General features: G+C 61.2%; 2 protein-coding genes and 1 non-coding gene across 10 annotated transcripts in view; 2 read left to right on the top strand and 1 right to left on the bottom strand.

Moving 5' to 3' along the window:
* Positions 1-578, bottom strand: part of CCDC92 (coiled-coil domain containing 92) — a 35,579-nt gene extending 35,001 nt beyond the window's left edge. The window contains exon 1 of one of the 2 annotated variants that reach the window (XM_089323000.1): positions 296-578. The gene's annotated coding sequence lies outside the window, so the exon portion shown is untranslated. The remainder of the gene's footprint in view (positions 1-295) is intronic. The other variant, XM_051831333.2, reaches the window with a different exon arrangement.
* LOC103346607 (uncharacterized) lies at positions 559-23,179 on the top strand. 7 transcript variants are annotated; one of them, XR_016227081.1, is made up of 5 exons: positions 559-691; positions 1,558-1,661; positions 12,388-12,474; positions 22,969-23,031; positions 23,125-23,179. It is a non-coding gene; the product is annotated as an uncharacterized LOC103346607 (transcript). The 7 variants fall into 7 exon arrangements; XR_016227084.1 differs by having other exon boundaries at positions 12,385-12,474; XR_016227079.1 differs by lacking the exon at positions 559-691 and adding an exon at positions 953-1,088.
* ZNF664 (zinc finger protein 664) lies at positions 23,180-26,540 on the top strand. Its single transcript, XM_089323001.1, has one exon. It carries the CDS (start codon positions 23,657-23,659, stop codon positions 24,440-24,442), a length of 786 nt encoding a protein of 261 aa, XP_089179127.1. The 5' UTR covers positions 23,180-23,656; the 3' UTR covers positions 24,443-26,540.

Below are 26,540 nucleotides of genomic sequence, written 5' to 3'. Positions count from 1 at the left end.
CGACTCCGCATCGCACCGGCGAACGCCGCAGCTGCCCACTCCACGGTCGCGGGCAGCAGGAAGGCGAGCCCGCAGAGCCGGGGGCGGCGGGGGCGGCGGGGGCGGCCGGGGGCTCCGCCGCCCGCAGCGCCACCCCCCCCCCCCGGGCGCCGCCGCTGCACCTGCAATGCGGATCCCGCCCCGGGCCGGCCTCGCCTCCCCCGCCTGGGGCCGGACGCCGCGGCCGCCCCGCTGGGTGTCTGCGCCAGGAGACCCCCCCCCCACGCCCGCCGCCGGCCCGCGCCCCGGCCCGCACCGCGCAGCGCGGCTGTTCCGTCGCTGTCCAGCGGGGCCAGGTGAGCGGGGCCGGACTGGGCTCTCCGCGGGCCCCGCCTCACCTGCGGGCGCGGCCGCGGCGGTCCTTCAGGCGGCTCCCCGGCTCGGCTCGTTCCTCCCGGCGGGCGGCGGCGGCCCGCAGCCCATGGGCGGGGCGGCGGCGGGCGGGGCAGCCTCGGCTCCGGCCCTGCCCGGCCGGGCCGCCGAGGGAGGTCAGTGGGCACCGCCCGCTCAGCGCATCTCGCCGGCTCGCAGCGAGCGCCCGCCGCGGTGCACCCTGGGAGCCGGCCGGCGGCGAGCCGGGTCGCGCTGCGGCGTGTGGCGGCGGCGGCGGCGGCGGCTCGGCGTCCGCCGGGAGGGGCGGGGAGGCCGGCTGGTACTCACTGGGCGGGGAGGGGGCGCCGCCCGGCTCCCCGGGGCTGCGGCTGGGCAGGGGGACGGGGCCGAGGGGGAGGGAGGGTCGGGCCGGTGGGACGCAGGCGCACAGCTCAGGTGCGGCCGCACTGCGGTTGCCCCGGGCAACGCGGGCAAGGGCGGGCCGCGGCGGGGGGGGGCGGGGAGAGGAGGGAGAAGCGAGCGGGCGCGCGGGCGCGCGACCGGCGGTGGGGGGGCGCGCGCGGAGGCTTCGCGCATGCGTGCGGGTCCCGCTCCCCCGGGGCCGGCCGGCCGCGTGCGTGCGCACGCGCGCTGTCCCCCGGAGGCGTCTGGGTGTGCGGAGCGCGCGCGCGCGGCTCGGAGGCGCACCTGTGAGGTGTCCCCGGAGGAGAGAGAGGGTGGGTGCGCGGAGCCCGCGGCCTGGGGCGCCCGCACCCCTCACTTGGAGTGAGTTGGCGGCGGCTGAGCTGTCGCCGGCCTTCTTTTCCGGGGTGCGGGCGGGGGCGGGGGGCGGGGGTGGGAAGAAAAGAAAAACAAGCCGGCGCTCGGGACGGGCCTGGGGCCGCGCGGGCCCCTCGGGCGCGCCGCGGGGGTCGGCGCGGCTCCCCGCGGGCGGGCGGCCGCCGGCCAGGCCGCGGGCCTCGGGGCGGCGGGCGGCGGGGCCTGGGGTCGCCGATGGCGGCGGGCAGGGCGAGGCCCCGCGGGAGCCGGACTCCCGGGCCGGGCTCCATTGTTGTCGGGGCCGGGGGAAGGGGGAGCGCGGCCGGCCCCGGGGCCCGTGGGGCCGCGCCTGGGAGCGCTTCCAGGCGGGCCCCGGAGGGGCGGGCGCGGCGGCGCGCCGCAGGCTGTGCTGTTGTGTGTTTGTAGCGCCCGGCCCGGCCGAGGCCGCGAGGAGCCCGCCGCGCACCCGGCGCACGGGGCCGCCGCCGGACGCCTCCATTGTGTGACCGCGACCAGGGCCGCTCGCGCAGGTAAGCGGCTCCCGCGCCCCCTCCTCCTCCTCCCCTCCCCCTCCCCCTCCCCCACCCGCCGCCCGCCGCGCCCTCCCGGCCGGCCCCGGAGGACTCTGCCCTCGCGGCCCGCTCCTTTGTGAGCCCCGCGGCCGCCCCCACTTTGGCCGTGGCCTGTCCCGGCGCAACAAAGGGGCCTGCTCACGCCTCCGAGAGCGGCGCGGTGCGGTACTTCGTGACAGTCGGCCGTGGCCTCGGGAGCCAGCGGCTTTTTACAAAACGGATTTCGGCTTCCCTCGCCGCCGCCGCCGGGGAGCGCACGGGTGACCTTGCGCCACGCACCGGTGACTTGAGCCTTGAGAGAGGGTTTTGAAATTCGTAAATGCGCTGACTTGTTTTTATTTTTGGAAAAAGGGTCGCATCTCGGGGATGGCCGAAGCCCCCGCCAGCGCTGCTCCAGATAGGAAAAGTGTGTGCGCGGGTGCGGGCACCTGCGGTTGTAGATGCTCCGGAGCCCCCCCCCCCGGGCCCTTCCCGGTCTCCACGCGCGTCCCGTGGGATGCTCTGACGAGTGCCCGCGTGCCTCGGCTCTGAGTGTTAGCGTAGACGTCAACTCGTTTGCAGAGCCGCGTGTCCCTCCGCGCTCTGGCCACGGAGTGGCTTACCCAGCCGCTCTCCACAGGGCGGCAGTTGAAGTCAACTTCCTAGCAGCTCTGCGGCGGTGGTCTCTGATGAACCCTTCGCACAGACCTGTGCTAATTAGAGAGGAGACCCGCGCCTGCAGGGGCGTTCTCGCGGGCTGTGAAATTCACCTGTGGGCGCTGGGGCTGGCCCCTGACAAGTCCCGTGCCCTTGGCCTCTGCCAGCTTCGCTTGTCTGCGGGCAGCTGCGTGGGGCCGTGGGCGTGTGGAAGTGCCTAGGCCGAGGTGAGGTCGCAGCTGAAGGCCGGCGGGACCCGGGCACTGCTGGGTGTTTTCTGTGTGACCAGATGTGCCCATCACCGAGTCCTGGACGTGGTCGTTTTTGAGTGCTTGGCGGCTCGTGGTTTTGTGAGCAGTAACTTTGGAGAACCCCACACGGAGCATTTCCCCACGCCTTGGAGAGCGGATGCGGAGCTGCCCGCGAGGGCCGCCTCACCCAGTGACACCTGTACAGTGACCCAGCTTAGCCCCTGATTGAGCCGCAGGCCGATCTCCCGGGCGGCAGCGGGGCCACGCCGGCTTCGTGCCCTTCCTGGAAGATGGGTTTTCCGAGTTAGGAGACTCTGTCCGAGCGTTCTGGGGCGCCAGTGGGGGTCGTGGTGGCAGTTGCAGCTGGTTTTCTTAGTTCTGTTGAAGGCCACAAAGCGGCGGCCCCGTCCTCTCTGGGGTGGGGTCAGAGACAGGATGGCACAGCTACAGCGCGTTCACCAACTGGGGAGCTGCTGCGAGTGCCCTGTGAAAGAAGGGGCCCGTGAGGCTGGGGAGAGCAGGCCCGGGAGGGTCTGGGGAGGGGCAGAACCAAGACGCTGAGCTTGGAAGGGTGAGTAGGCGGCCTGTGGAGTGAGGTGGGGATAATTGTCCAGGCGGAGCAGCAGCGTGTGGGAAGGCCCTGAGGGGGAAAGCTGTGCCCATTCCAGGAGCTGGAAGCGGAGTGTGGACCGGGTAAGTGGGTGAGGGGCAGTGTGCCAGGCTCCGGGCCAGATCAAGTAGGGTCTTGCAGGGCAGGCCGAGGTGCTGTGTGTTATCCACAGTGAAATGGGAAACCATTGTGAGGGTTGGTTTGAGGCAGTGGCGTGACATAGAAGATTTGAATTATTAACAGCCGCTCCGGTTGCCCCGTGCGGAACTGGGGTGGGGGTGGGGAAGCTGGGGCGCAGAGCTGGGGAGGGCCAGGCAGGCCTTCCAGAAGAGACCAGGGCTTCACCTTGGGTTCACGTTGAGTCCTACTGCCGGCTCCACTAAGGTCAGACAGATGTTGATTTAAAAATTAACTCCTTTCTTAAGGTGGAATCAAAAGTGGGATTAAAAAGGCACTTTAATGCAAAAGGGCATGGGAATGTTAACCTCATTTTCCAGGCTAAACAGACATGAGGTCAGAATAAAAGTTGAGACATCATTTAACGTGGTTTTGGTGAGGTTTTGCCATAGTGACAAATAAGAGGTGGGGCCCTAAAACAGGGGAAGGATTTGCAGGTGCTATTCCTAGAAGGGAAACAGCCGAGCAGATGCTGGGCTGGGCGTGTGATGCGTGTATATGAGGTCTATGATGCAGGCGTGTGATGCGTGTATATGATGCGGGTGTGATGCGTGTATATGATGTATATGTTGTGGGTGTGATGCGTGTATATGATATATATGATGCAGGTGTGTGATGTGTGTATATGATGCAGGTGTGTGATGCGTATATATGATGCAGGTGTGATGCGTGTATATGATGCGGGTGTGATACGTGTATATGATGTATATGATGTGGGTGTGATGCGTGTATAGGATGTATATGATGCAGGTGTGTGATGCCTGTATATGAGGTATATAATGTAGGTGTGTGATGCCTGTATATGAAGTATATGATGCGGGTGTGTGATGCGTGTATATGATGTATATGATGCGGGCGTGTGATGCGTGTATATGAGGTCTATGATGCACGTGTGTGATGCGTGTATATGATGTATATGATGCGGGCGTGTGATGCGTGTATAGGATATATATGATGCAGGTGTGTGATGTGTGTATATGAGGTCTATGATGTGGGTGTGTTATGCGTGTTATGCAGGCGTGTGATGCGTGTATAGGATATATATGATGCAGGCGTGTGATGCGTGTATATGAGGTCTATGATGCAGGTGTGTGATGTGTGTATATGAGGTCTATAATGCAGGTGTGTGATGCGTGTATATGAGGTAGATGCAGGTGTGTGATGCATGTATAGGATGTATATGATGTGGGTGTGATGCGTGTATAGGATGTATGTGATGCAGTTGTGTGCGTGTATGAGGTCTATGATGCAGATGTGTGATGTGTGTATATGAGGTCTATGATGCACGTGTGTGATGTGTGTATATGAGGTCTATGATGCAGATGTGTGATGTGTGTATATGAGGTCTATGATGCAGGTGTGTGATGTGTGTATATGATACAGGAGTGTGATGAAGGTGTGTGATGTGTGTATATGAGGTCTATGATGCAGGTGTGTGATGTGTGTATATGATGTATATGATGCAGGTGTGTGATGTGTGTATATGATGCAGGTGTGTGATACGTATATATGATGCAGGTGTGATGCGTGTATATGATGCGGGTGTGATACGTGTATATGATGTATATGTTGTGGGTGTGATGTGTGTATAGGATGTATATGATGCAGGTGTGTGATGCGTGTATATGATGCAGGTGTGATGCATGTATATGATGCGGGTGTGATATGTGTATATGATGTATATGTTGTGGGTGTGATGTGTGTATAGGATGTATATGATGCAGGTGTGTGATGCGTGTATATGAGGTAGATGATGCAGGTGTGTGATGCGTGTATATGAGGTATATGATGCAGGCGTGTGATGTGTGTATATGAGGTCTATGATGCGGGTGTGTGATGCGTGTATATGAGGTATATAATGCAGGTGTGTGGTGTGTGTATATGAGGTCTATGATGCAGGTGTGTGATGTGTGTATATGAGGTCTATGATGCAGGTGTGTGATGTGTGTATATGAGGTCTATGATGCAGGTGTGTGATGTGTGTATATGAGGTATATGATGCAGGTGTGTGATGCGTGTATATGAGGTCTATGATGCAAGCGTGTGATGTGTGTATATGAGGTCTATGATGCAGGTGTGTGATGCGTGTATATGAGGTCTATGATGCAAGCGTGTGATGCGTGTATATGAGGTCTATGATGCAGGCGTGTGATGTGTGTATATGAGGTCTATGATGCACGTGTGTGATGCATGTATATGAGGTCTGATCCAGGTGTGTGATGCGTGTACCCCATTGGAATAGCTGTCTGAATACCAAAAGTAACCTAGCAGAAAGCACTGAAAACAAATTTACAAAAAACCTGACTGCGACCACGCTGCCTGAGGAAACGGGATGCTGTGGGAGCCGCGTCCCCGAGCCGGGATGTCCTGGCAGGGCGCCCAGGGGCCGACACTTGCGTGTGCTGCAGAGGTGGGTGTTAGGACAGCATGGTCCTGGCTCTAGCGTCGCCTGCACCAGTCACAGGAGCAGTCGAGTGTCCCCCGGATCAGCTCCCTCGTGGGCAGTGGAGTCGGGGATGAAGGAGCCACTGCAGATGCCCGCAGGTCTGAAGGAAGTGGGGGTGGACCTTGGGCCCCGGGAAGAGGACTGTGGTGCTGCCCAGGTGGGTGGAGCATGACCCGAAGGGAAGAGCCCCTCCCTCGCAGGTGTTGGTGGTCAGGCACGCACAGGGCATCACGTTTGCTGTTAGAAAGATGGAGACAATAACATCAGGTCCCATGCACGTTCTAAACTGTTAAAGAAGCAAAGGGAAAGGAAACCTTGCGGTTCAAAGCCACGCCACAGAGCAGGAACAGACGTGCGATGGCTGAGGGAGTGTGCGTCTCTTCAGTTTGTAAAGAATTCACGTAACAGAGTAGTGAGAGCCCACGTCCACGAGGGTGCGGATGTGCAGACAGCGCACCCCGCGGCTTGCTGAGTGCTTGCAAAGCTGATCTCACTGGTGGTCTTAACAGCAGTCAACTAGAGCACATTTTAGAGTAAAATGTGACTGTACCAAGACCTCCTGAAGTCAGACTCCCGGAAGTCACGGGACAGCTGCCTTACGTAAACGCACAGACGGCCGCTGTTCCCCGCAGGGAAGCCGCCGGTGCGGAGGCCGCGGTGCCCTCCCACTGACCCTGTCCCGCACGGTTCCTGTTGAAATCCCCCTGGGAATTTTCTTTGGCCACTTGAGTTGCTTCTAAAATTCTTTGGAGGAGTGGATTCGCTGGAGTGGCTCAAGTTGTTTTCTCGACTGGAGAAGGAGTGATGGTGGCTGTACCGGAAATGCAGGCCACGGTCACGGGAAGCGGGGCGCAGGGACAGCGTCCAGAGCTTTATGGTAAAGTGGGCATTTTCCAACAGCGGGGAATTAGAACTCAAGGTACTTGGCAGGAATAAATGGCTCTTTATTTGGAAGGAAGGGTCCTGCTTCTCTGTGTTCAAAATGGCTTTTAGATGGCTCGGAGAGCTAACTCAGCAGAAAAGCCCTGTAAAGGTTGAAGGAAGTATCAGAGAATCTGTTGTGTGAGAGGATGTCTTGTTCCTTTGCTTAGTCCAAGACCTAAAATTGTAAAGGAAGAAAGAGAAATTTGACCATAATCAAAGTTGATATTTTGGCCGGCGCCACGACTCACTAGGCTAATCCTCCGCCTTGCGGCGCCGGCACCCCAGGTTCTAGTCCCAGTCGGGGCGCCAGATTCTGTCCCAGTCGCTCCTCTTTCTGTCCAGCTCTCTGCTGTGGCCCGGGAGTGCAGTGGAGGATGGCCCTAGTCCTTGGGCCCTGCACCCGCATGGGAGACCAGGAGAAGCACCTGGCTCCTGGCTTTGGATCAGCGCGGTGTGCCGGCCACAGTGTGTGGCCGCAGCGGCCATTGGGGGGGTGAACCAACGGCAAAGGAAGACCTTTCTCTCTGTCTCTCTTCTCTCACTGTCCACTCTGCCTGTCAAAAAAAAAACAACTGCAAATGACTGGGGAAAATATTTTGGTAACATGTATAAAGGATAAAAAGAACTGACAGAATTAAAACATGGGTTGAGAATACGAATAGTTCTCTGAGAAATGAAAATAACAAAACGAGGAATTCAACTTCACTTGTGATTAAGGACAACACCCCATCCCCGGTCTGCCTTGGCTCAGGTGGTCGGGGACACACACACACGTCTGCCTTGACTCAGGTGGTCAGGGACACACACACACACACATCTACCTTGACTCAGGTGGACGGGGACACACACACACACACACGTCTGCCTTGACTCAGGTGGTTGGGGACACACACACACACATCTGCCTTGACTCAGGTGGTCGGGGGGACACACACACACACATCTGCCTTGACTCAGGTGGACGGGGACACACACATGTCTGCCTTGACTCAGGTGATTGGGGACACACACACACTTCTGCCTTGGGTGGACGGGGACACACACACACACACGTCTGCCTTGACTCAGGTGGTTGGGGACACACACACACACACAGGTCTGCCTTGGCTCAGGTGGTTGGGGACCACCTCGGAGAGGACGTCAGGTGACGTGAGTGAGGTTTCTTGCAGCAGCATTTATAATGAAGGAAAGGAGGTAACAGTGAGTTCTGGTTCATATACCATGAAATACAATGATTTTTTAAATTGTTTAGAAGCAGAGCGAACACGCGAGCGCCGTTCGCTGGGTTACCCCGAGGCCTGAGCCAGCTCTGCCGGTGGAGACCGGGAGCTGGGGAGCTCGGGTCCTGCCTCCAGCGTGGCCGCAGGGACCCGGCGACGTGAGCTGTCGCCCTCCCAGGGTCTGCGTCAGCGGGAGTCAGGAGCGCAGCCAGGGACGGGACCTGGGTAGCCTGCTCACGAGTAGTGTTTCATTTTGTTGAGATCTGTTTGTTTTATTTGGAAGAGAAGAGTTAGGGAGAGAGTTCTTCCATTGGCCAAACCACCTGGGGCTAGGCCAGGCTGAAGCCAGGAGCCTGGAACTCCGTCCTAGTGTCCCAGGTGGGTGGCGGGGGCCCAAGTACTTGGACCGTCTTCTGCTTTCCCAGATGGATTAGCAGGGAGCCGGGTCAGAAGTGGAGCAGCCGGGATGCGGGCATCACAGCTGGACGTCTGACCTGCTGGGCCACCACTCGGCCCCTCGTGTGGAGCTTCAGGAGTTGGGTGTGGGTGCTTTGACGTTGCCTGGATGGGTGTCCAGAATGTGCTATTGAGCCAGAAAAGCAAGTTTAATCCCATTTTTTGTAAAATGCAGGACAAAATAGTTGAGTGTGTCCTGAATACAAGTAGAACTTGTATTGTCTGGGAGAAGGCATGGGGAGCCCTGGGGGTGCACAGAGGCCAGACTGCTTTGATACTTTCCAGTTTTCAGGTAATGAGCGTGGTTTTGAAATAAAAGGGTGACAGTTTCTCAGTTTAATAGAGGTCTAGTTTAGACTACGCATCTGTGGTACCTAGTACTTGAGTGACGCTGGCCCTGTGTATCAGGAACCTTAGAAGCACAGTTCTTGATGTGGCAGCCAGCTGGGAATCATCAAAGGGATGCTCACAAAGTTTATTTTTATTTGAAGGGCAGGGAGAGAGAGAGATAAGCAGAGATCTTCCACCTGCCAGTTTACTGCCCACGTGCTCACAGCGGCCAGCACGGGGCCAGCCCGAAGCCAATCAGGATGTCCCATGTAGGTGTTGGCCCCAGATGCTTGGGCCACCGTCCGCTGCCTCGCAGGGACACGTTAGGAAGCTGGGTCAGAAGCAGGGCACTGGGGCTTGCACCAGGCACCCCATGTGGGATGTGGGTGTTCAGGCGGGGAGAGCGCAGCGGAGGAGATGATGGACTTGGGGGAGGTGAGACTGGAAGCTTTCGTGAACCCCGAGAAGGTGGCAGAGTGCCGGGAAGGGCCTTGGTGACTTCCTGTACTTGGGGGCCGGCGGGCTTTGGTGAGGACGGGACCGACTCCTGTCTGGATTTGCTGTGTTTGAAGGACTTCGAGGACACGTGGGTTGTGGACAGGGATTTCGCCGTGTGTGTGTGTGTGTGTGTGTATGACTGGGTGGGGTGCAGGGTACGTTCTCTGAGCTAACCGCACACTCGTCAGTTGTTTTAACGTTGGGCATGTCCAGCTTGTCCTGGACTGGCGGCGCCCGCAGGGATCTGGAAGCCTGGGTGGGTGGGTGCTGGAGGCTTCTTGGGCTCCCGTGAGGTCCTGGTGTTGGGAGTGGTTGTGTGGACGAGCTGCTCTGTCACACGCAGCGGCAGCAGAGAGGTGGTGGGGCCTGGCCCTGCGTGCAGGTGGAAGCACCCGCCCGCCTGTTAGCATGGGACGGAGGTTGGGCGGCTGTGCCATGTCCCTGCCGCGGGCACCTCAGAGGATGCCTTCAGCAGAGCACGTGTGGTTGGGAGCAAGAAACGCCCTCCGGAAATGGCGAAACGTGCTGTGTGCAGGAGTGCACCTGGCGTCGCAGGCTGCTGCTTGGCGGGGGTCAGAGGTCAGGGCAGCTGCCCTCTGCCTTCCTCCTGCCTTCGAGACTGCTGGGTGTGACGGATTCGGCCCAGGTGTGGCTGCTTCAAGAGGCCGTCCTGAGATCGCCCCTGCCAGTTCCCCGTGGCTGTGTTCACTGCGCAGCCTGCGGGAGCAGCAGACACGCGCAGGTGGTCCTCCAGAGAGGAGTCACGGGTGGGCAGGAGCGGCAGGCTCCGGGGCCTGGAGGTGTGACCTGGCATCAGGAGTGAAACTGGTTCCGCTCGTGGGCTCTGAGCCTGGCTCACCGCACCAGATGTAGGCTAGTGCCCGGTCGCAGATGCCTGTCTGTGCAAACTGGGAGAGAGATCCAGCTTTGGAGCATTGGCAGTTGAGCTTTTTTATTATTATTATTATTTATTTAATTTTTGCCAGGCAGAGTTAGACAGTGAGAGACAGAGTTATAGATAGAGAGAGAGAGACAGGGAGAAACGTCTTCCTTCCGTTGGTTCACTCCCCAAATGGCCGCTACTGCCGGCGCTGCGCCGACCTGAAGCCAGGAGCCAGGTGCTTCCTCCCAGTCTCCCATGCGGGTGCAGGGCCCAAGCACCTGGGCCATCCTCCACTGCCCTCCTGGGCCACAGCAGAGAGCTGGCCTGGAAGAGGGGCCACCAGGACTAGTACCAGCGCCCCGACTGGGACTAGAACCCAGGTGTTGGCGCCGCAGGCGGAGGATTAGCCTAGTGAACCGCGGTGCTGGCCAGTGCAGTGTGTGTCTCCGTCTGACGCTGTGGGGTTCTTGCACCTCTGATCTGCCTCGGGACTGCACAGTGTGCGTGTCTCCCGGCGTGCTACGGGGAGTCCTGTAGGCCGGCCGAGAGCGCCTGGCCTTTCCACGTCCCCGTGGGCTCACGGCGTGCGTCTCCACACCTTGTTCTGCGACAGGGTCCCAGAAGGGCTGAAGTCTGCCTGGGAACTCAGGGTAGACCTTCACAGAGCCGGCCGGAGCCTGCTGCAGAGCAGACACCCTGCTGGTCCTCGGCTTTCAGCGCCATTTGAGATGTGGCTTTCAGCACCATTTGAGATGTGGGTAGGACGGGACTTGACGGGGTTTAAGAGTATTTCGGGGATTCCACGTACTTGGCATCGGCTGAAACGTGACGGGCTCCTTAGTTAACTAATAAGCAACAACTTAATTACTATAGCTTTATATTTGGACAGGGTTCGGGCCTCGTGATAAGCCCCGAGGCTGAGAAGTAGAATCAGGAAGCTGTAGGAGTAGTCACCCTGCTTTGCCACTGCCTGCTGTGGGTGAGCCCTTCTGTGTCCCTGCTGGTTCCGAGCAGGTGTGGGAGCGCCCTCTGGAGGCGGTAGGAGCAGTTGCAGCCATGGTGAGTGTGTGGAGCTGAGATGGTAGAACTGGTGGGCAAGGTGGGAGTGGAGGAGAGCTGAGCTGGAGCCCCTGGCAGCACTGGGCTTCGCAGAGGCACGGAAGCTCCCCGGCAAACTGAGTAGGGGGCTTCTCAGTGGTTTTTCTTTTTTAAAATTTATTTGAGAGGCAGAGACAGACGAGAGAGCTCTCATTACCCGTTCACTCCCCAGATGCCTGCGGTGCTGCGGCCGGGGCTGGGAACTCCGTCCAGGTCCCCGTGTGGGCGGCAGGTGGCCAGCTCCGGGAGCCTTCTGTCTCCTGGCAGAGTCCTAGAGGAGGAGACTGGAGCAGGGTGGAGCAGGACGAAGCCAGCACTGGGCTGTGGGCACCGCATGCGGCGTCTGCACTGCACACCTGGCCCAGACAGTTTCTGCAGCGACAGTGCAACTCGGAATCAGGAGCCGGACGACTGCAGACAGCAGTGGCCAGCGGGGTCAGGGAGGAATGTCAGCAGTGTCGTGGGTGGGGTGGAAGTAGAGAGGGAGCACTGGGAGGTCAGCCTTGTGGCACAGCGGGTGAAGCTGCCACCTGCCATGCTGGCGTCCCTATGAGCACTGGCTCCAGTTCTTTCTGATCAGCTCCCTGCAGAGGATGCCTAAGTCCTTGGGTCCCTGCGACCCCGGCTTTGGCCTGGCCCAGCCCTGACTGTTGTGGTTATCTGGGGAGTGAACCAACAGGTGGAAGATCTCTCTGTCTCTCCCTTACTAACTCTGTGTTTCAGGTAAAAAAATTTTTTTTTTTTTTTTAAGAAAAAAAAGGATCCTGAGTAGGCCCGTGGGCGTTTGGCCTAGCAGTTAAGGTACAGGTTTCCCATATTGGAGGGCCTGGGTTCGAGTCCTGACTCTGCTCCCGATTCCAGCTTCTGCTGGTGGAGACCCTGGGAGGCCTCAGGCGATGGTTCAGCACTTGGGTCGGTGTGAGTGCTGGAACCAGGGCTCTGCGAGCCTGCGACTCGGTGTGGATGCCGCGGGTCGAGAGGCTGGCTGTGGTGTCAGGGCTCCTGCGGCCTGGAGGGCGCCGTGCACGGCCAGTGCCCCGTTCCGGCATCTTGTCACCCTGCTCCGCCCTCTGCGCTGGGGCCACTGTTCGCTGTAGCTGCTTTCAGAAGACTTGGTGACCCTAACTGGCCACCTGCTTTCCTCTCGCCCAGCAGGGTCCTCAGGCCGCTGTCCCCTGCAGCCACCGTGAGTCCTGCTTCTGCCGCCCCTCTGGAGGGTCTCGGGTTGGATCCTGTCACTGCGTAAGTGTGCCCCTGGCTTCTCCCCATGTCCCTGCCAGGGGGTCTGCTCTGAGGAGTTGAAGCCGCAGCGGTCTCTGGAGGTTCTCTAAGCGCGTCCCCCTCGGCGCTCAGCGTCCCCGGGAGCTTCGTCATCTGCTGCTTTGCAGGCCTGTGCTGGGCGAAACAGCCTCAGTGCGTCCCGCCTGCCGTCTTGTGCCGTCTGTCTTGCCGTTTTTAAAGCTTTATATGTTAGGCAGAGGGAGAGCTTTTGTGTGCTGATTCATTCACTGCCCGAATGACCACAAGAGCCAGGGCTGGGCCAGCCAGGAGCTCCATCTGGGTCTCTCTCATGGGTGGCGGGGCCCTCACCTGCTGCCTTCCCAGGCTCATGAGCAGAGAGCCAGGTCAGAGACGGAGCAGCTGGGACCAGAACCCCTGCTCTGCCGCGGGGGCCAGCACTGCCAGCGGCACCATAACCCTCTCGGCCCCGGCCCCGCCCGTTCTCTCCCATCGTCCCCATCTTCTCTGAGGTCTCAGAACCTCTTTTAAAGCTGAGTTTGTTACTCTGTAGGTTTCTGGCATTTTTCTCAGAGTCTGCACCGCAGCCGTCGCCGTGGGTGGGAGTTCTGGGGACCTGGGATTGTGGCTTGGCGTCAGTCTCCTCGCCAGCGCCACTCAGAGCCGTCGGATTCCCGGCACGAGCACTTGTTTTCTTTTGCTTGTCTTCGAAGCTTTGTATTTGGAATCGTTTCTCGAAGTTTCGACTCCGGAGGACAGCGTGGACCTTGGTCGGGGGTTTGGTCGTCGTTAGCTGCACTGCTGAGCTCCGGCATGTTCTGTGTGCGGCCGCAGCCTCCGTGGCCGTGGCTTGCACGTGCCATAGCGTTGCACGCTGTTCCCGTGTGTACTCGGGAGACAGGAAAACCTCTCGTCGCCCTGCTGCTAGAGGTCGTCGCCCAGGCTCTGGGCTCCTCCCTTCATGGCGTCTCTTCCCCATCCATGAGGGGAACTGGCTCAGTGAGCGGCCCCTGTCGCCCTGAGCCCAGTGACCGTGTCCTTGTGGAAGGTTAAGGCCACGTGGATTGGTGGTGTCTCCCTTTCGTGGCTTCAGTGGCTGTGTGGTAGGGCTGGGGCTGCTCTGGGGAAGGGCCTGGCTGCCTTCTCTCTTTACCCTGTGCTGCGCTGGTCTCCAGGTGGCCACGCTCTGGAAGCTGGATGTGATGGCAGTGTGCTCCTCCCTGTCGCTGGCTCTGTCGGGTGGCTCACTGACAGGTGCCCCGGCCTGCCGTCTCCACTGTGGCGGGGAGGACCCAGACTCAGGTCTCAGGCACAGGGTTGCCACCAGCCTCGGGAGAACGGGGTTCTCTGAGATACACGGCCTTGCTCGTGCAGTGCTGCCCTGGGGGTGGGACCCGCGGCTCCGCGTGGCACCTGCTCCAAGAGACCCGGAAGTGGGGGGAGGGGGTTGCCAAGACCCTGCCTGACGCCGCGCCAGCCGCTGGTAAGGAACTCTTCCCGGGTTGCGCCGCCTTCCAGAGTCTGTTAGGAGCTCCCCTGTGGGCGGGCCCTCATCCTGAGACCCCACCTCCGAGGCCTGGCCAGCATTTGGGTTCCGGCTGAGCGATATGGCCCTGGTGCTTCCTGAGCGAGCCTGCCCCTCAGGTCTGCCCCGTCCTGGGCTTGGCTGGCGTGACCTGGAGTAGTCCGGTTCCTGGAGAGCCGGATGGGGCCTCGGGGGTGTCCTGTAGGGAGGGGGTGGGCGCTCTGGAGTTTCCACAGCGGGGAGCATGTAGGTAACTCCCTGGACGGTCCGCCTAACGCAGATGAGGTGGGCCATCTTCCGTGCTCGGATCACAGCTCTTAAAAACCCGTCTCGGAAAGCTGCCAGCTCTTCCCTCCCCTGACCTGCGGGGGCGGGGGCGCCGGGGGTCCTGCTGCTGGGCCGCTGTCTCCGCCTGGATCGCCGTCCCCGCGACTGTGGCAGCCCCTCCTCCCTCTCCCGGGCTGACGTGAGCGCCGGTCTGTTCTTTGTTCTCCTGGGCCTGAGCGTGGGCTTGGTCCCTCGAGAGTCGCTCGTGGTGCCTGAGAGCCGGCCTGGCTGCCTCTGCCCCAGCCCAGAGCGGCGGGGTGTGGGAGGCAGGGAAGGCCGTAGAGTCGGCCTCGGAGGGGTGGACTTCTTCCCCCAGCCCGGGGCACTGGGTATGGACACACGCTCTGGGTGTCGGGGTGGTGTTGGAGTAGAGGCCGTGCCAGTCACCCCGGCACTGTGCCTCTGCGCAGCCTCTGACCTTGATGGCCTGCTGCAAGGGAGCGCTGTTGTCTGCTTTGTAGCTGAGTCAGCTGGGGGCTGATGCGGTGCATCACCTGTGGTCACACGGCTAGAGGGTCCCGGCAAGGACATGACCATGAACTTGGGCCTTTTGACCGCAGGCCTGGTGTCCTGCCTGCCCAAGTATCGTGTGTTACACATTTGCTAGATGATAAGATAAGCCTGGGCTTGGCGTGGGCTGTGGGCAGGGCCAGCTCCGGGAGGCCGTCTGTCCCTTGTGCAGGGGTTGCTGAACGCGGAGCCAAGCAGCAGGCCAGGGTGGTGCCGTGCACACGGGACAGCCGCTGAGCGCGGTGTGTGAAGGCCAGTCCTCTGAGCGGGGTGCAGGAGACAGGCACTCAGGCGCGGCGGCCTTGGCCTTAGAACAGAGCAGAGCCCCACAGTCGGGAGCCCCTGGGAGAGAGCATCTTGGCCAGTGGGTGCGTGTGCCATGCCTGATTGAAACCGAGGAAATGAGGAAGCAAGCGTTTAGCTTGAGCCGTGCTGGGGCGTTCGCCCCGGTTGTCCCAGCAGAGGGTGCAGGGTGGTCTGCCGTGAGCCCTGACCCAGGCAGTGGCGGGCCTCGGCCCTCAGCCAGCTGCGCGCTGCACTATCCCTGCTGAAGGAGGGTGGCCGTGTGCCCGCGCCGCCTGTGCCGCTGCAGCAGCCCAGGTCCCGGCCTCGGCCTCAAGGGGGTGCTGCTGTTCTGTCCTCGTTGTCCCCTTCCCAGGGTCCCACCTCACGTCCGTGGTGACTCCAGTTCCGAAAGACCAGACGTGGCTTCTCCACGTGAGGAGTCTGGGCCGGGTCACGCCAGGAGCCGCCTTCCCAGCACAGGAAGACAGCATCTCTCCCACGCAGCTCACTGAAACCAGGGGCACGGGGAGCCTCGTCAGGGCTCCAGGTAGGAGTGGTCTCAGGATGGTCACAGGGCACCTGCTCCAAGAGACCCAGAACGGCTTCTCGTCTGGCTTCCGGTCTCGTCCAGTGACCGGGGCAGGGATGCAGACAGGACGGCGTCCGAGGTGCCACCTGTAAGTTTGAGCTCATTCCAGAGGGAACAAGAGTGGGCCCTGCCTGACATCCTGAGTCTGGCTGGAGAATCCTGCTCAGTCAGAACTTCCTCTGAACAGCATACATTTTTACTTCAAAACCCTTTGGGGGGCCCGGCGCCGCGGCTCACTAGGCTAATCCTGCACCTGCGGCGCCGGCACACCGTGTTCTAGTCCTGGTCGGGGCGCCAGATTCGGTCCCAGTTGCTCCTCTTCCAGTCCAGCTCTCTGCTGTGGCCTGGGAGGGCAGTGGAGGATGGCCCAAGTGCTTGGGCCCTGCACCTGCATGGGAGACCAGGAGGAAGCACCTGGCTCCTGCCTTCGGATCGGCACAGCACGCCTGCCATAGCGGCCATTTGGGGAGTGAGCCAACGGAAGGAAGTATGTTTCTCTCTGCCTCTCTCTCTCACTAACTCTGCCTGTCAAAAAAATAAAAAATAAAAAATAAAAAAAACCTTTGGGGAGGTTATTCCCGTTATTGATGTTTATTTGAGAGGAGAGACAGAGAGCGAGCTCCCACCTGCTGGTTCACTCCCCAGCGGTGCAGTGTCTGGGGCTGGGTCAGGCTGGAGCTGGGGTCTCCCACGTGGGTGGCGGGGCCCAGCTCCTCCAGCCATGAGGCTGCCTCCAGGATCTGCGTCATAGGAGCCGGGAATGGACCTTGGGTGCCAGATGTGGGCCTCTTCACTGCTGAGTGAGACGCCCCGCGCTCAGGTGCTAGCAGACGGGCGTCTGAGTGTCGCTGGGGCCTGGGCATGGCAGCCAGTGGCAGGGTCTGAGGCTGCTCTGATCGTCAGAAGCACCTGGGGACGGGCTGTGGTGGGGAGTGCTGCTGTGCAGGGCTCTGAGTCCAGAGGGTGCCCGGCGCCTTCCCCCGTGAGCTGGGCGGCCTGGCAGAGGGGGCGCCCACAGCCGCGGCTTCTGTGTTGGAGTTCACTTCGTGTGTCTGGAAGGCAAACGGAGGTTCCCCAGCTGCCCACAGCATCTGGGGCTGGGCCGGGCTGGAGCCAAGGACCTGGCGCTCGGTCCTGGTCTCGCATGAGTGCCAGGGGCCCAGGTGTTGCAGCAGAGTGCAGGTGTCCCTGGCAGCGTGTCAGCCGCTGCCCCCTGAGGTCACTTGGGTGAGTGAGAAAAGTGGGGTGGCCTGTGGCTTTGCACAGCTGCCGACGAGGGAGAGGAAGTGGGAGGAGCCAGGGGAAGCCTGGTCAGAGGCTTTCTGGGAGCCCACTGCCCAGGTGGGAGGCTGGCACCCTCTAAGGTGGGTGTCAGTGTGACCTGTCACCTCCGAGGTGGCGCAGGTCGTGCGGAGCAGCTGTCGTAAGGGACCGTGCAGGGCCTGTGGGATGTGACCCATCCTGGGATGCTGAGTCGGTGCACCCAGGCCAGGGTGCTGATGAAAGAGGCAGGGTAGCATGGCGTGGCGTTCCACAGTCACAGCTCCGAGCTGCATGGGTCAGGCCTGTGTGGGGCGTGACCCACCCTGGGATGCTGAGGTGGTGCGCCGAGGCAGGGCAGCGTGGCCGTGGCATTCCACGGTCACAGCTCTGTTACTCTGAGACAGGGCAGAGCCGAGCAGCACTGGGTCAGGCCTGTGTGATCCCAGTAGCTGGGTTCCCTGTGACGCAGCCCTGGAGGTGCCTGCTGCCTCGGCCGTGCCCCCTCATCCAGCGACAGCAGCTCTGATGCCCTTGTGGCCTCAGGCCCTGGCAGCTGCGAGGGGCCAGTGCACATGCCCAGGCCTGCTTCACATCGGTGGCTTGGCCTCCTGGGGCTTCCTGGTCATCTCTGAGGAGGACTGTTAGGCGGGGGACATGGTGCAAGGTAGAGGTGCACCCTGAGTGGCTGGCTGATGGGACGGATTCGTTTTTTTCCCCGAAGTAAAAGATGGATTTATTTGAAAGGCGTAGTTGCAGAGAGCAAGCGAGGGAGGGAGGGAGATGGAAATGATCCATCAGCTGGTTCCCTCCCTAAATGGCCACAGTGATCGGGGCTGGGCCAGGGGCTTTGTCCGGGTCTACTAGGTGGGTGACAGGGGCCTGAACACTTGGCATCCTCTGCTGCTTTCCTAGGTCCATTAGCAGGGAGCTAGATCAGAGTGGAGCAGCCAGGACTTGAACTGGCACCCATATGGGATGCTGGTGCTGCAGGCCAGGGCTTAACATGGTATGCCACAGCGCTGGCCCCGTGACAGTTTCTGAAAGCCCTGTGAGGGGCCGGCACTGTGGCGCAGGTTAATCCTCTGCCTGTGGCGCCAGCATCCCCATATGGGTGCTGGTCCTGGTCCTGGTCCTGGTCCTGGTCCTGGCTGCTGCGCTTCAATCCAGCTCTCTGCCGTGGCCTGGGAAAGCAGTGGAAGATGGCTCAAGGACCTGGGCCCTGCACCCGCGTGGGAGACTGGGAGGAAGCGCCTGGCTCCTGGCTTCAGATGGCACAGCTCTGGCCTTTGCAGCCATTTAGGGAGTGAACCAGCGGAGGGAAGACCTCTCTCTGTCTCTCCCTCTCACTGTCTGTAACCCGACCTCTCAAATAAATAAAATCTTAAAAAAAAAAAAAAAAGCCCTGTGAAGTGTGGTTCTTGTGCTCAGCTCTTAGTCCTCTCGTGTGTAAAGTCTCTGAAGTATCGTGGAGGACCTCGATGACTGTCCCTTAAGGTTGCTTCAAGTTTCACAGCAAAGTGGGCATTGGGAAGGCACTGGGCCACCCCACTTTTCCTCATTCACAGAATGGACTTGGGGGCGAACGTTTGCGCTGGTTAAATGTCGCTGGGGACGCCTGCATCCCCTGCGAGAGTGCGGCTGCACTCCTCTTCCAGCTCCCTGCCGACGCACACCTGGGAGGCAGCAGGTGATGGCTCAAGTGCCTGGCCCCGCCATCCTTGGGGGAGATCTGGGTGGGGTTCCTGGACACTGGCTTTGGTCTGGCCCGGTCATTCCTCTTCAGATGGAGTGACCAGTGGATGGGAGAGCTCTGTCTGTCTGTCTCCCTGCCTTTCAGATGAAGGGAATAAGTAAATGAAAAACCTTTTAGCTTATTTTTATTTATTCGAAAGGCAGAGTTACTGGGGAAGAGGGGATGTCTTCCATCCTGTGCTTCAATCCCCAAATGGCGGCAACGGCTGGGGCTGGGCCGGGCCAAAGCCAGAGCCTGAGATTCCATCTGCGTCTTGTGGGTGCAGGGGCTCCTCACGGGGGTCATCCCCTGCTGCTTTCCCAGGCGCATCCGCAGGGAGCTTGCTCGGAAATGACATCACAGGTGGTGGACCAACCTGCTGTACCACAGCGCTGGCCCCGGCAGTAATTCATTCCCGAGTAGTAAACCGTGGCGTGCTGACGCGTGACATTCTGATGAAAAATGGCCGCTTCCTAACGGCACACTCGGCAGAGGCAGACCTACAGCCTGGCAGGTCGCTGCGGTGGCGCAGGCTTCCGCCCACGGCGCTTCCGGGGCTGCTGTTTTGGTCACCGTAACTGCGCAGAAATGAAGCTGGAAAGGAATTCCCTGGCCTTTCTGGAACCCGTGGCTTTGTCTGACGCGGTGCCAGGCCAGCCGAGGCTTGGTAGTCCCTTCATACCAGGCAGTTTTCTACCTGGGCGTCTGCAGCCTGCACGGGCTCCTGGCTCCGGAGGGCCTCTTCACCAGAGCTCTGCGCCTGCGCGGGGACAGCGTTGCCTCCGAAGCTGGAGCCCCCGGGGGAGCGACTGCGAGAGAAGGCCAGGTCCCCCTTGCTCAGGAAGCTGGTGCCAGCTGGGTTAGGGGGTCTCGGGCCACTGTCCCCGACAGCAGGCGTTGAGCTGGGTGCGCACTGCCCAGCCCCCTGCGTTGGGGAGGGTGGAGTGCGCTGGGGTTTCCACAAGAACACTTCGCGAAGAGCATTTCACTCAGGTAACAGGCCCGCCCGGAACACACGGCCCCGGCCAGCGCCTCGGCAGCTTGGGCGCCGTGAGGCCCGCGTTCGGTGCCAGCCTGCAGCTGCAGTTCTGGGGGCCTGGGCAGGGGCCTGGGCGGTGCTTTCTGACGGCGGTGGTGGCAGTGTGTGTCGCGGCTGGAGTCCCACTCAGGCTCTGGCAGAGGACAAAGGCAGGTGGAGCGTGATAGTGGCTGCTGGGAAGCCGGTGCCGCACTGACTGCTGGGCGGTGAGCGGCGGGCGATGGGCACGGCGGCGAGGAGAGCACAGCCGCCCCAGGTCGTGGTGGGTCGCGCGCCTCTGTGCTGGCTGAGCCGGGTCCTGGCCGCACCTGTGCCTGTACTGGGAGTGAGGGCAGGGCCCGGGGAGCTCGGCTCTCACAGCCCGTGGTTGCTGGGTAGAGCGAGGCCACCGAGGGTGGCAGCAGAGTGTGCACGGCCGCGCGCCCCTGTGTTTGCTGGCACAGGTGGGAGGAGGGACGCGCGGTGCTGGCTGTACCCAGGCACTGAGGTCAGTGCTGCGCGCTGTCCTAGGCCGGAGAGCTGCAGGCGTGGAGACGGCTCGTCTGGTAGTGGACATGCCAGACCTTGCCTGCAGCGGCACTGTTTGGAAGCAGGAGAGCCGGGCTTTGACTCCGAGTGAGGAGTGACGGCTGCTGCCTGGGGTGCCAGGTGGCCTGGGTGGGCCAAGCCTGTGACGTGGGGGAGGAGGCTGGGGAGCGTGCGTGCGGCCTGGGGGCTCCTGTACTTCCTGTGAGGATGGGGGCAGGGGCCTGTGGATCTGCAGCAGAGGAACCGCGTGGCCGTTGGTTTGTCTTTCTGGCTTTGGTCAGTCACGTGACACACTTGCCAGCCTCTGTTGTGCTTTGTTGTGCTTTCTTTGCCCGCAGGGTGTGTGTCCTACCCCCGTGGGATACTAGGAGATGGTGTTACCCGGACGCAGTGGCGGCCCGGTTCCTCCTCGAGAGGGGCAGCCCCGGGAGCCCCGTCGCTCTGAGCAGAGCCAGCCTCTCGTGGCCTGATGACCGCCCTGCCTGACCCCTGCCCCCTGCCCCGTGGTTCCCCGGGGGGCCCGGCACACCTGCCTGCTGGGCCTGGCCCGTGAGGGAGGGAGGGAGGCCTGCAGCCCCACGAGCTTTGTCCTCTGCCGTGTCTGCGTGTCTGCCCCGGCCCCTGCCTGCCACTGTCCTGGACACGCTGAGGCTGGACTGGGGCTGGCCTTAGCTCCCCTGCAGCTCCGCAGTGCCTGGGCTTTGCTGCCGCAGGACGAGCAGGGAGATGATGGTAGGGTTTAACCCGAGGAGCTGTGGCCGCACACACGCGGGGTGTCCCAGTCACCTGTGTGTCCATCCTGGAGGCCTGGCCCCCACAGCAGTTCTGCCCTTTGCTGCCCCTTCCTGGTGTTAGCCGAGTGTCCTGAGACCCGCTCCGGCGGCCTTGTTTTGTCCCTGTGGGTGTAGGTTCCCACGGCTGCCAGGCGGCCCGCCCCCGCCCCCACTCCTCCGCCGTGTCTTCAGTGGCAGGTTGGCGTGCGCCAGATGGCAGCGAAGGTCCCCTTGGTAGACCATCAGGTCTGACACACCCTGTGCTGCCGTGCCAGGGCAGGCTGCGGCTGGTTGGGGCTACCGGTGACTGCTGTCTGACCCTGGTGAGTGCCAGGCTTCCCTTGGTGGGCCGAGGCAGGTGTTTCCTTAAGGGCCCTCGTGTGAGAGGGGGTTTCCTTGCCTTGCAAAAGCCCCTGGAGGAAACCAGGATCCAGGCTGGGTTCCTTCCTGCTGCCGGCCAGTTTTCAGGCTCAGAGCTGGCGCCCTCACTACTTCCATTTGGTCCAGCATCGGGGTCTCCTCTCTGCCTGCCCGCTGCCCCGCGCTGCGGGGAACAGCAGGTGTGTAGGTCTCATGCGGTGTTCCAGCTGATGGCTTTACCGGCGCTGTCCCTGTCCTGTGTGGCCAGGGGCATCTGCTGTGTAAGGGAGACCTCCCTTCCCCCAGGGCTCCGCGTGCGAATTCCGTTGGTCCTGCTGCCTCCAGGCTGTGCTGGTGAGCTGAGCTCCCAGAGAAGAAACTGGAGGGAGGTTTCCCCTGGACCTGATGCGTGTGCTTACTTTCTCTGTCGACTCGCGGTTGGTTCCCAGCAGCGTCCGTGAGGACTGGCCGCCTCTCAGGCTGTCGCAGGGCCGGCTGGAGCGGAGCTTGGCTTCCGTGTCAGTGGCTGGGCCTGCAGGGTGTGCACGCCTGCCCTCCTGCGCTCGCCTCACCAGCAGGACAGTTAGGGCTCATTCTCTATTTCGCTTGAGGATTCTGGAGGCTGTTTTCTCTTCCAGTTCTGTGTGTTTTTATTTTTGGAATCTGTCAACTTGTGTGTGTCCCAAGCCCGCGCGGCGGAGCCAAGTGTCTTCCCCCAAGTCTTCACCTCGTTTGCGTTCCTTCCTGCCACCCAGGTGGTCCGTCGATGCTCCGGGCGACCGTGACCGAGTTCTCTGCACGCAGACCCAGGCCGCTGCAGCCAGGAAGGGCCCACTCGGCGCCGCCTGTGCCTCGCCCGCTTCCCATGCAGCGGCCCTGGGTTCCTGCCCTGGTGGTGTCTGCTGGTGCGGGAGGGCCCGGCTGGGCCTGGGTGGCCCCCACGCGGTGTGGCAAACACTGCCTTGTCAGTCGCTTCCTGCTCTTACCCGTGTCCTTGGGCAGAGCCCCACAGACAAGATGGACGCGAGTGTGGTTTTTCTAGGCGTCTGTCTCTGGAGAAGCTTTGAGCTCCTGGCTGAGTTCCCTCCTCGCGCAGTGGACAGATCAGAAAGCAGGAACAGATGAGATAATTGTCAGCTGCGTGTGCTCTGAGATGCAGGAGACTCGCCAGGGGCATTTCCTACTTCAGGCAGCAGCACCTGGCACAGCCCTGCAGCGTGGGGAGGCACCACGTGCACAGAGGCCCTGAGGCAGCCTGGGGTGTGGAGAGCCATAGCGAGGCTGCCGGGCCCTGCAGATGCCGTGGCAGCAGGTGCGTCCTGTCCGTGTCCTCGCTGTGGGTGAGCAGTGACAGCCCGGCACCGGCACTGTGCCTGCTGCACTCCACAGGGAGGTCCTAGTGGGCAGGGCGGGCTGCTGGCGACACTCCGGTGTCGGTCTTTGAGGGTTCCTTTGCCCCACCGTGTTCTCCGTGCTGGTGTTTGGATAACTCTGCCTGTCCATGGTTGCAGTTGGGGCACACAGCTGGGCCGGGAGCAGGCCTGACATCTCGGTTCTCTTCTCCAGACCTGCACGTCCAGGAGCCGCCGTCGCGTGAGGTCAGGGAGTCGCGCCTCAAGGTCAGGAGAGGTTTGTGTCGCTGCTGTCGCTTTGCAGGGGGCCTGTGGGGCCTGTGGGCGCCGCAGAAGAGGCTCAGCGCAGTTGTTTGTGCTCTCGTTGCAGGAGGCCGGGTGCTGCCCACGAGGGAATTCCCCGCCGGAGCCCAGGAGCCGCTCCCCGGACGCGCCCGGCCGACGTGCAGGGGCCAGGAAGATGTGCTGACTCCGGCGAGGCCGAGGGGCTCCTGACCGCCGGCACGCTCGCCCTCGAGCGCGGGGGACACACTGTGCGGTCCTTTCCCTCGAAGGGAGCGTCCGGGACTTCCCCACGAGCGGAGGCCCCAGGGCTCGGCCGCCAGCTCTGGCGTTGGCAGCCCTTGGGAATGTTGACAACTCAGGATCTCCAAGGCGGGTTTCGTGAGTGAGTCCAGAGGCGCGCGAGGCGAATGCCGCTGTAGCGCTGGGAGGGGCACTATGCAGGAAGAAGCCTTCCGTAGGAACGCAGGCAGGGAGACGCTCAGGCTGGCCGCACGCCCGCCCAGCGGAGCCAGCCCCAGATAGGCGGCCGCCATGGCCAAGTGAGAGACTGGCTGACAGCAGTCCCGCAGCCTGCGTGTCCGGACGTGTTCTCGAACTCGCGATACCAAATAGGAAAGATGATCTACAAGTGCCCCATGTGCCGGGAGTTCTTCTCGGAGAGAGCCGACCTCTTTATGCATCAGAAGAGCCACACGGCCGAGAAGCCCCACAAGTGTGACAAGTGCGACAAGGGTTTCTTCCACATATCGGAGCTGCACAGCCACGGGCGAGACCACACAGGAGAGAAGGTGTACAAGTGTGACGACTGCGGCAAGGACTTCAGCACCACCACCAAGCTGAACAGGCACAAGAAGATCCACACCGTGGAGAAGCCCTACAAGTGCTACGAGTGCGGCAAGGCCTTCAACTGGAGCTCCCACCTGCAGATCCACATGCGCGTGCACACTGGGGAGAAGCCCTATGTCTGCAGTGAGTGCGGAAGGGGCTTCAGTAACAGCTCCAACCTGTGCATGCACCAGAGGGTCCACACCGGCGAGAAGCCCTTCAAATGCGAGGAGTGCGGCAAGGCCTTCAGGCACACGTCCAGCCTGTGCATGCACCAGCGGGTCCACACCGGGGAGAAGCCCTACAAGTGTTACGAGTGCGGCAAGGCCTTCAGCCAGAGCTCCAGCCTGTGCATCCACCAGCGGGTCCACACGGGGGAGAAGCCCTACAGATGCTGTGGCTGCGGCAAGGCCTTCAGCCAGAGCTCCAGCCTGTGCATCCACCAGAGGGTCCACACGGGGGAGAAGCCTTTCAAATGTGACGAGTGTGGCAAGGCCTTCAGCCAGAGCACGAGCCTGTGCATCCACCAGAGGGTCCACACCAAGGAGCGGAACCATCTCAAGATAGCAGTTATGTGAGGTGTGCTGAGTTAAAAATCTTCAAACCCATAAGTGCCACTAGGAAGGAGACCCTGTAAATACCCACATTGTCCCAAGAAATAACCTGCAGCGGCCCTGGCCAGCGTCCCCCTGAGGAGGCCGTGTTGGGTCGCTCTCTGGTTCATGCCAAGTTTGTTCCTGGACTTGGCTGTGACCGTGGAGTCCCTGTGAGGGTCTGCCTATGCGGGCGCTGGGCCCTGCTCAGGGGTGCGTGTGGGAGTCCAGCAGGAATCCCCCACGTGCAGATACCGCAGGCCGTGGGCGCCGCCCGGCCTTCCCAGCCGCCTTCCCTCCGAGCGGAAGGGTCCCGGGCTGTCCCCGCAGCTCTCAGGCCCGTCCTCCCCTTCACTCGAGCCTCCTGGTTACTGCCATCGGGGACGGACCCCAGGGTCGTGCTCTGATCAAGCCCACGCAGCTTCCACGCGTCCCAGCGCTCCTGACCCCGTTGTCCGAGTGTCCTCAGAGTACCTGGAAAGACCCCTTCCTGGATGGCGTGACCTCGCGGCTAGGTTTTAGGTGACTCCCGCCCGTGACTGGCGGGCGGGCGCCCTGCACGCGGCTTTAGTGTCGTGGATCTGCTAATCACTGTGTCCCTGTCACTCAGACTTAGTGTTCCAGTGGCTGCATCACATTTTTAACTTGAATTTTCCAAAATAGCTGAATGTAAATAGAGAGGAAGAAGCAAGCAAAGGGGGCATTTTCTGCATCCAGAACCCCCCTGCCCCGGGCCCTGTGCGGCGCGCGGTCCTGGCCGCCAGGGGCGCCCTGCTGAGTGGCCGGTGGGTGGGTGTTTCGTGCTGCGTGGGCGACGGGGCAGCCACGGCGGGTGGGGCTGCAGCCCCGTGAGTTCACCGTCCTTTGCTTGCTTCGTTCACTCCGCGTATTTATTGAGGACCTGCTGTGTGCCGCGCACTGCTGGTGCTGGGGACACCTCTAAGCAGACAGCAAGGGGCCTGCTCCTGCCGACCTGGTCTGGCGCAGGAGAGGCGATAGGCAAGTACGTAGTGTAGTTTGAGGTAGTGATTAAGTGCTATGGAGAAATAAACTAGGGTGATGGTGTGGGGTGGTGGGGGCGGGGCGGGGGTGGGGTGACATAGCTAGTGGTCAGGGAAGCCCCGGATGGGGTGCTCGCTCCAGGACCTGCCCTGAGTGTAGGGACAGGAAGAAGGCAGGTGCTGGGGGTGGTGGGCCGCGGGGAGGCAGGCGCTGCTCGGTGCTGGGTTGACGTTGAGGAGGTCGGAGGGACTCGCGGACTGAAGGCCAGAGTCCCCCACAGCGAGGACAGGAGCACCCGTGTCTGACGTGGCTTCCTCCCCGTTCCGGGCCGAGTTCCCACACGCAGTCCTTTTGCTCAGGAAGTCCTTGGGGACATGGAGGGTCTTTGCAGCTCTGAGTGGGTGACCGAGTCGCTGTTTGTGGACTGAGGCGGGGGGTGAGGACTCACACGCAAAGCTTGATTGTCTCCATATTTGAATTAATTTCTGTTGAACTGGAAGGGGTTGTCTCTAAGACCTCGACACGCGGAGCGGGAGTGGGTGGGCCGAGGGTCTTCACCTGGCTGTTCCTGCTGCCGGCCCGCGAGTCCCTCCCAGGGCTCCCCTGCCGTGGAGGGCCGGCTTCGGGATCTGCTGAAGCCCCTCCAGGCCCGGTGGACGCGGCCGCTGACCCCTTCCTGCCACGGTAGTGTGGAGCGTTCGAGAAAAGCCTAGACTTTTAGTTGACAGCCAGCTGAGAATATCACTGATAGAATTTTAGTTTTAGGAGAAGATGGGTTTGATTTCTAGCTTTATTGCTGTTAGGTACGTGAGCTTGGGCGAGTCGCCGAATCTCCGGGTCTGGGTTTCCTCGCGCAGTGAGGATGGCAGGCTCCATGATTCCGAGTTCCAGCTAGTCCTAGAGTTCTATATTTCTACATAGTTGAATTATTTTATCACGCTGTTGCTGGGGAGGATGACTAACACTTTGGAAGCTACTAATTTTATGTCGAGCTTTAAGGTCCATAATTGTTATCTTCAGAAAATATTATTTGACCTACAGTATGTCCAAATCAATTTAATAAAATCACTTTATAACAGGG

This window comes from Oryctolagus cuniculus, chromosome 21 (assembly GCF_051225735.1).
Source record: "Oryctolagus cuniculus isolate XC-2025 breed Fujian yellow rabbit chromosome 21, ASM5122573v1, whole genome shotgun sequence".
In the NCBI taxonomy this organism is placed as follows: Eukaryota; Metazoa; Chordata; class Mammalia; order Lagomorpha; family Leporidae; genus Oryctolagus; species Oryctolagus cuniculus.
Note: the sequence above shows the minus strand (reverse complement) of the source record. Positions and strands in the feature narration are given on the sequence as shown.

Bases quoted from the DNA above. Each gene is read 5' to 3' on its own strand.
- ZNF664 (XM_089323001.1), top strand. From the start codon at position 23,657: ATGATCTACAAGTGCCCCATGTGCCGGGAGTTCTTCTCGGAGAGAGCC.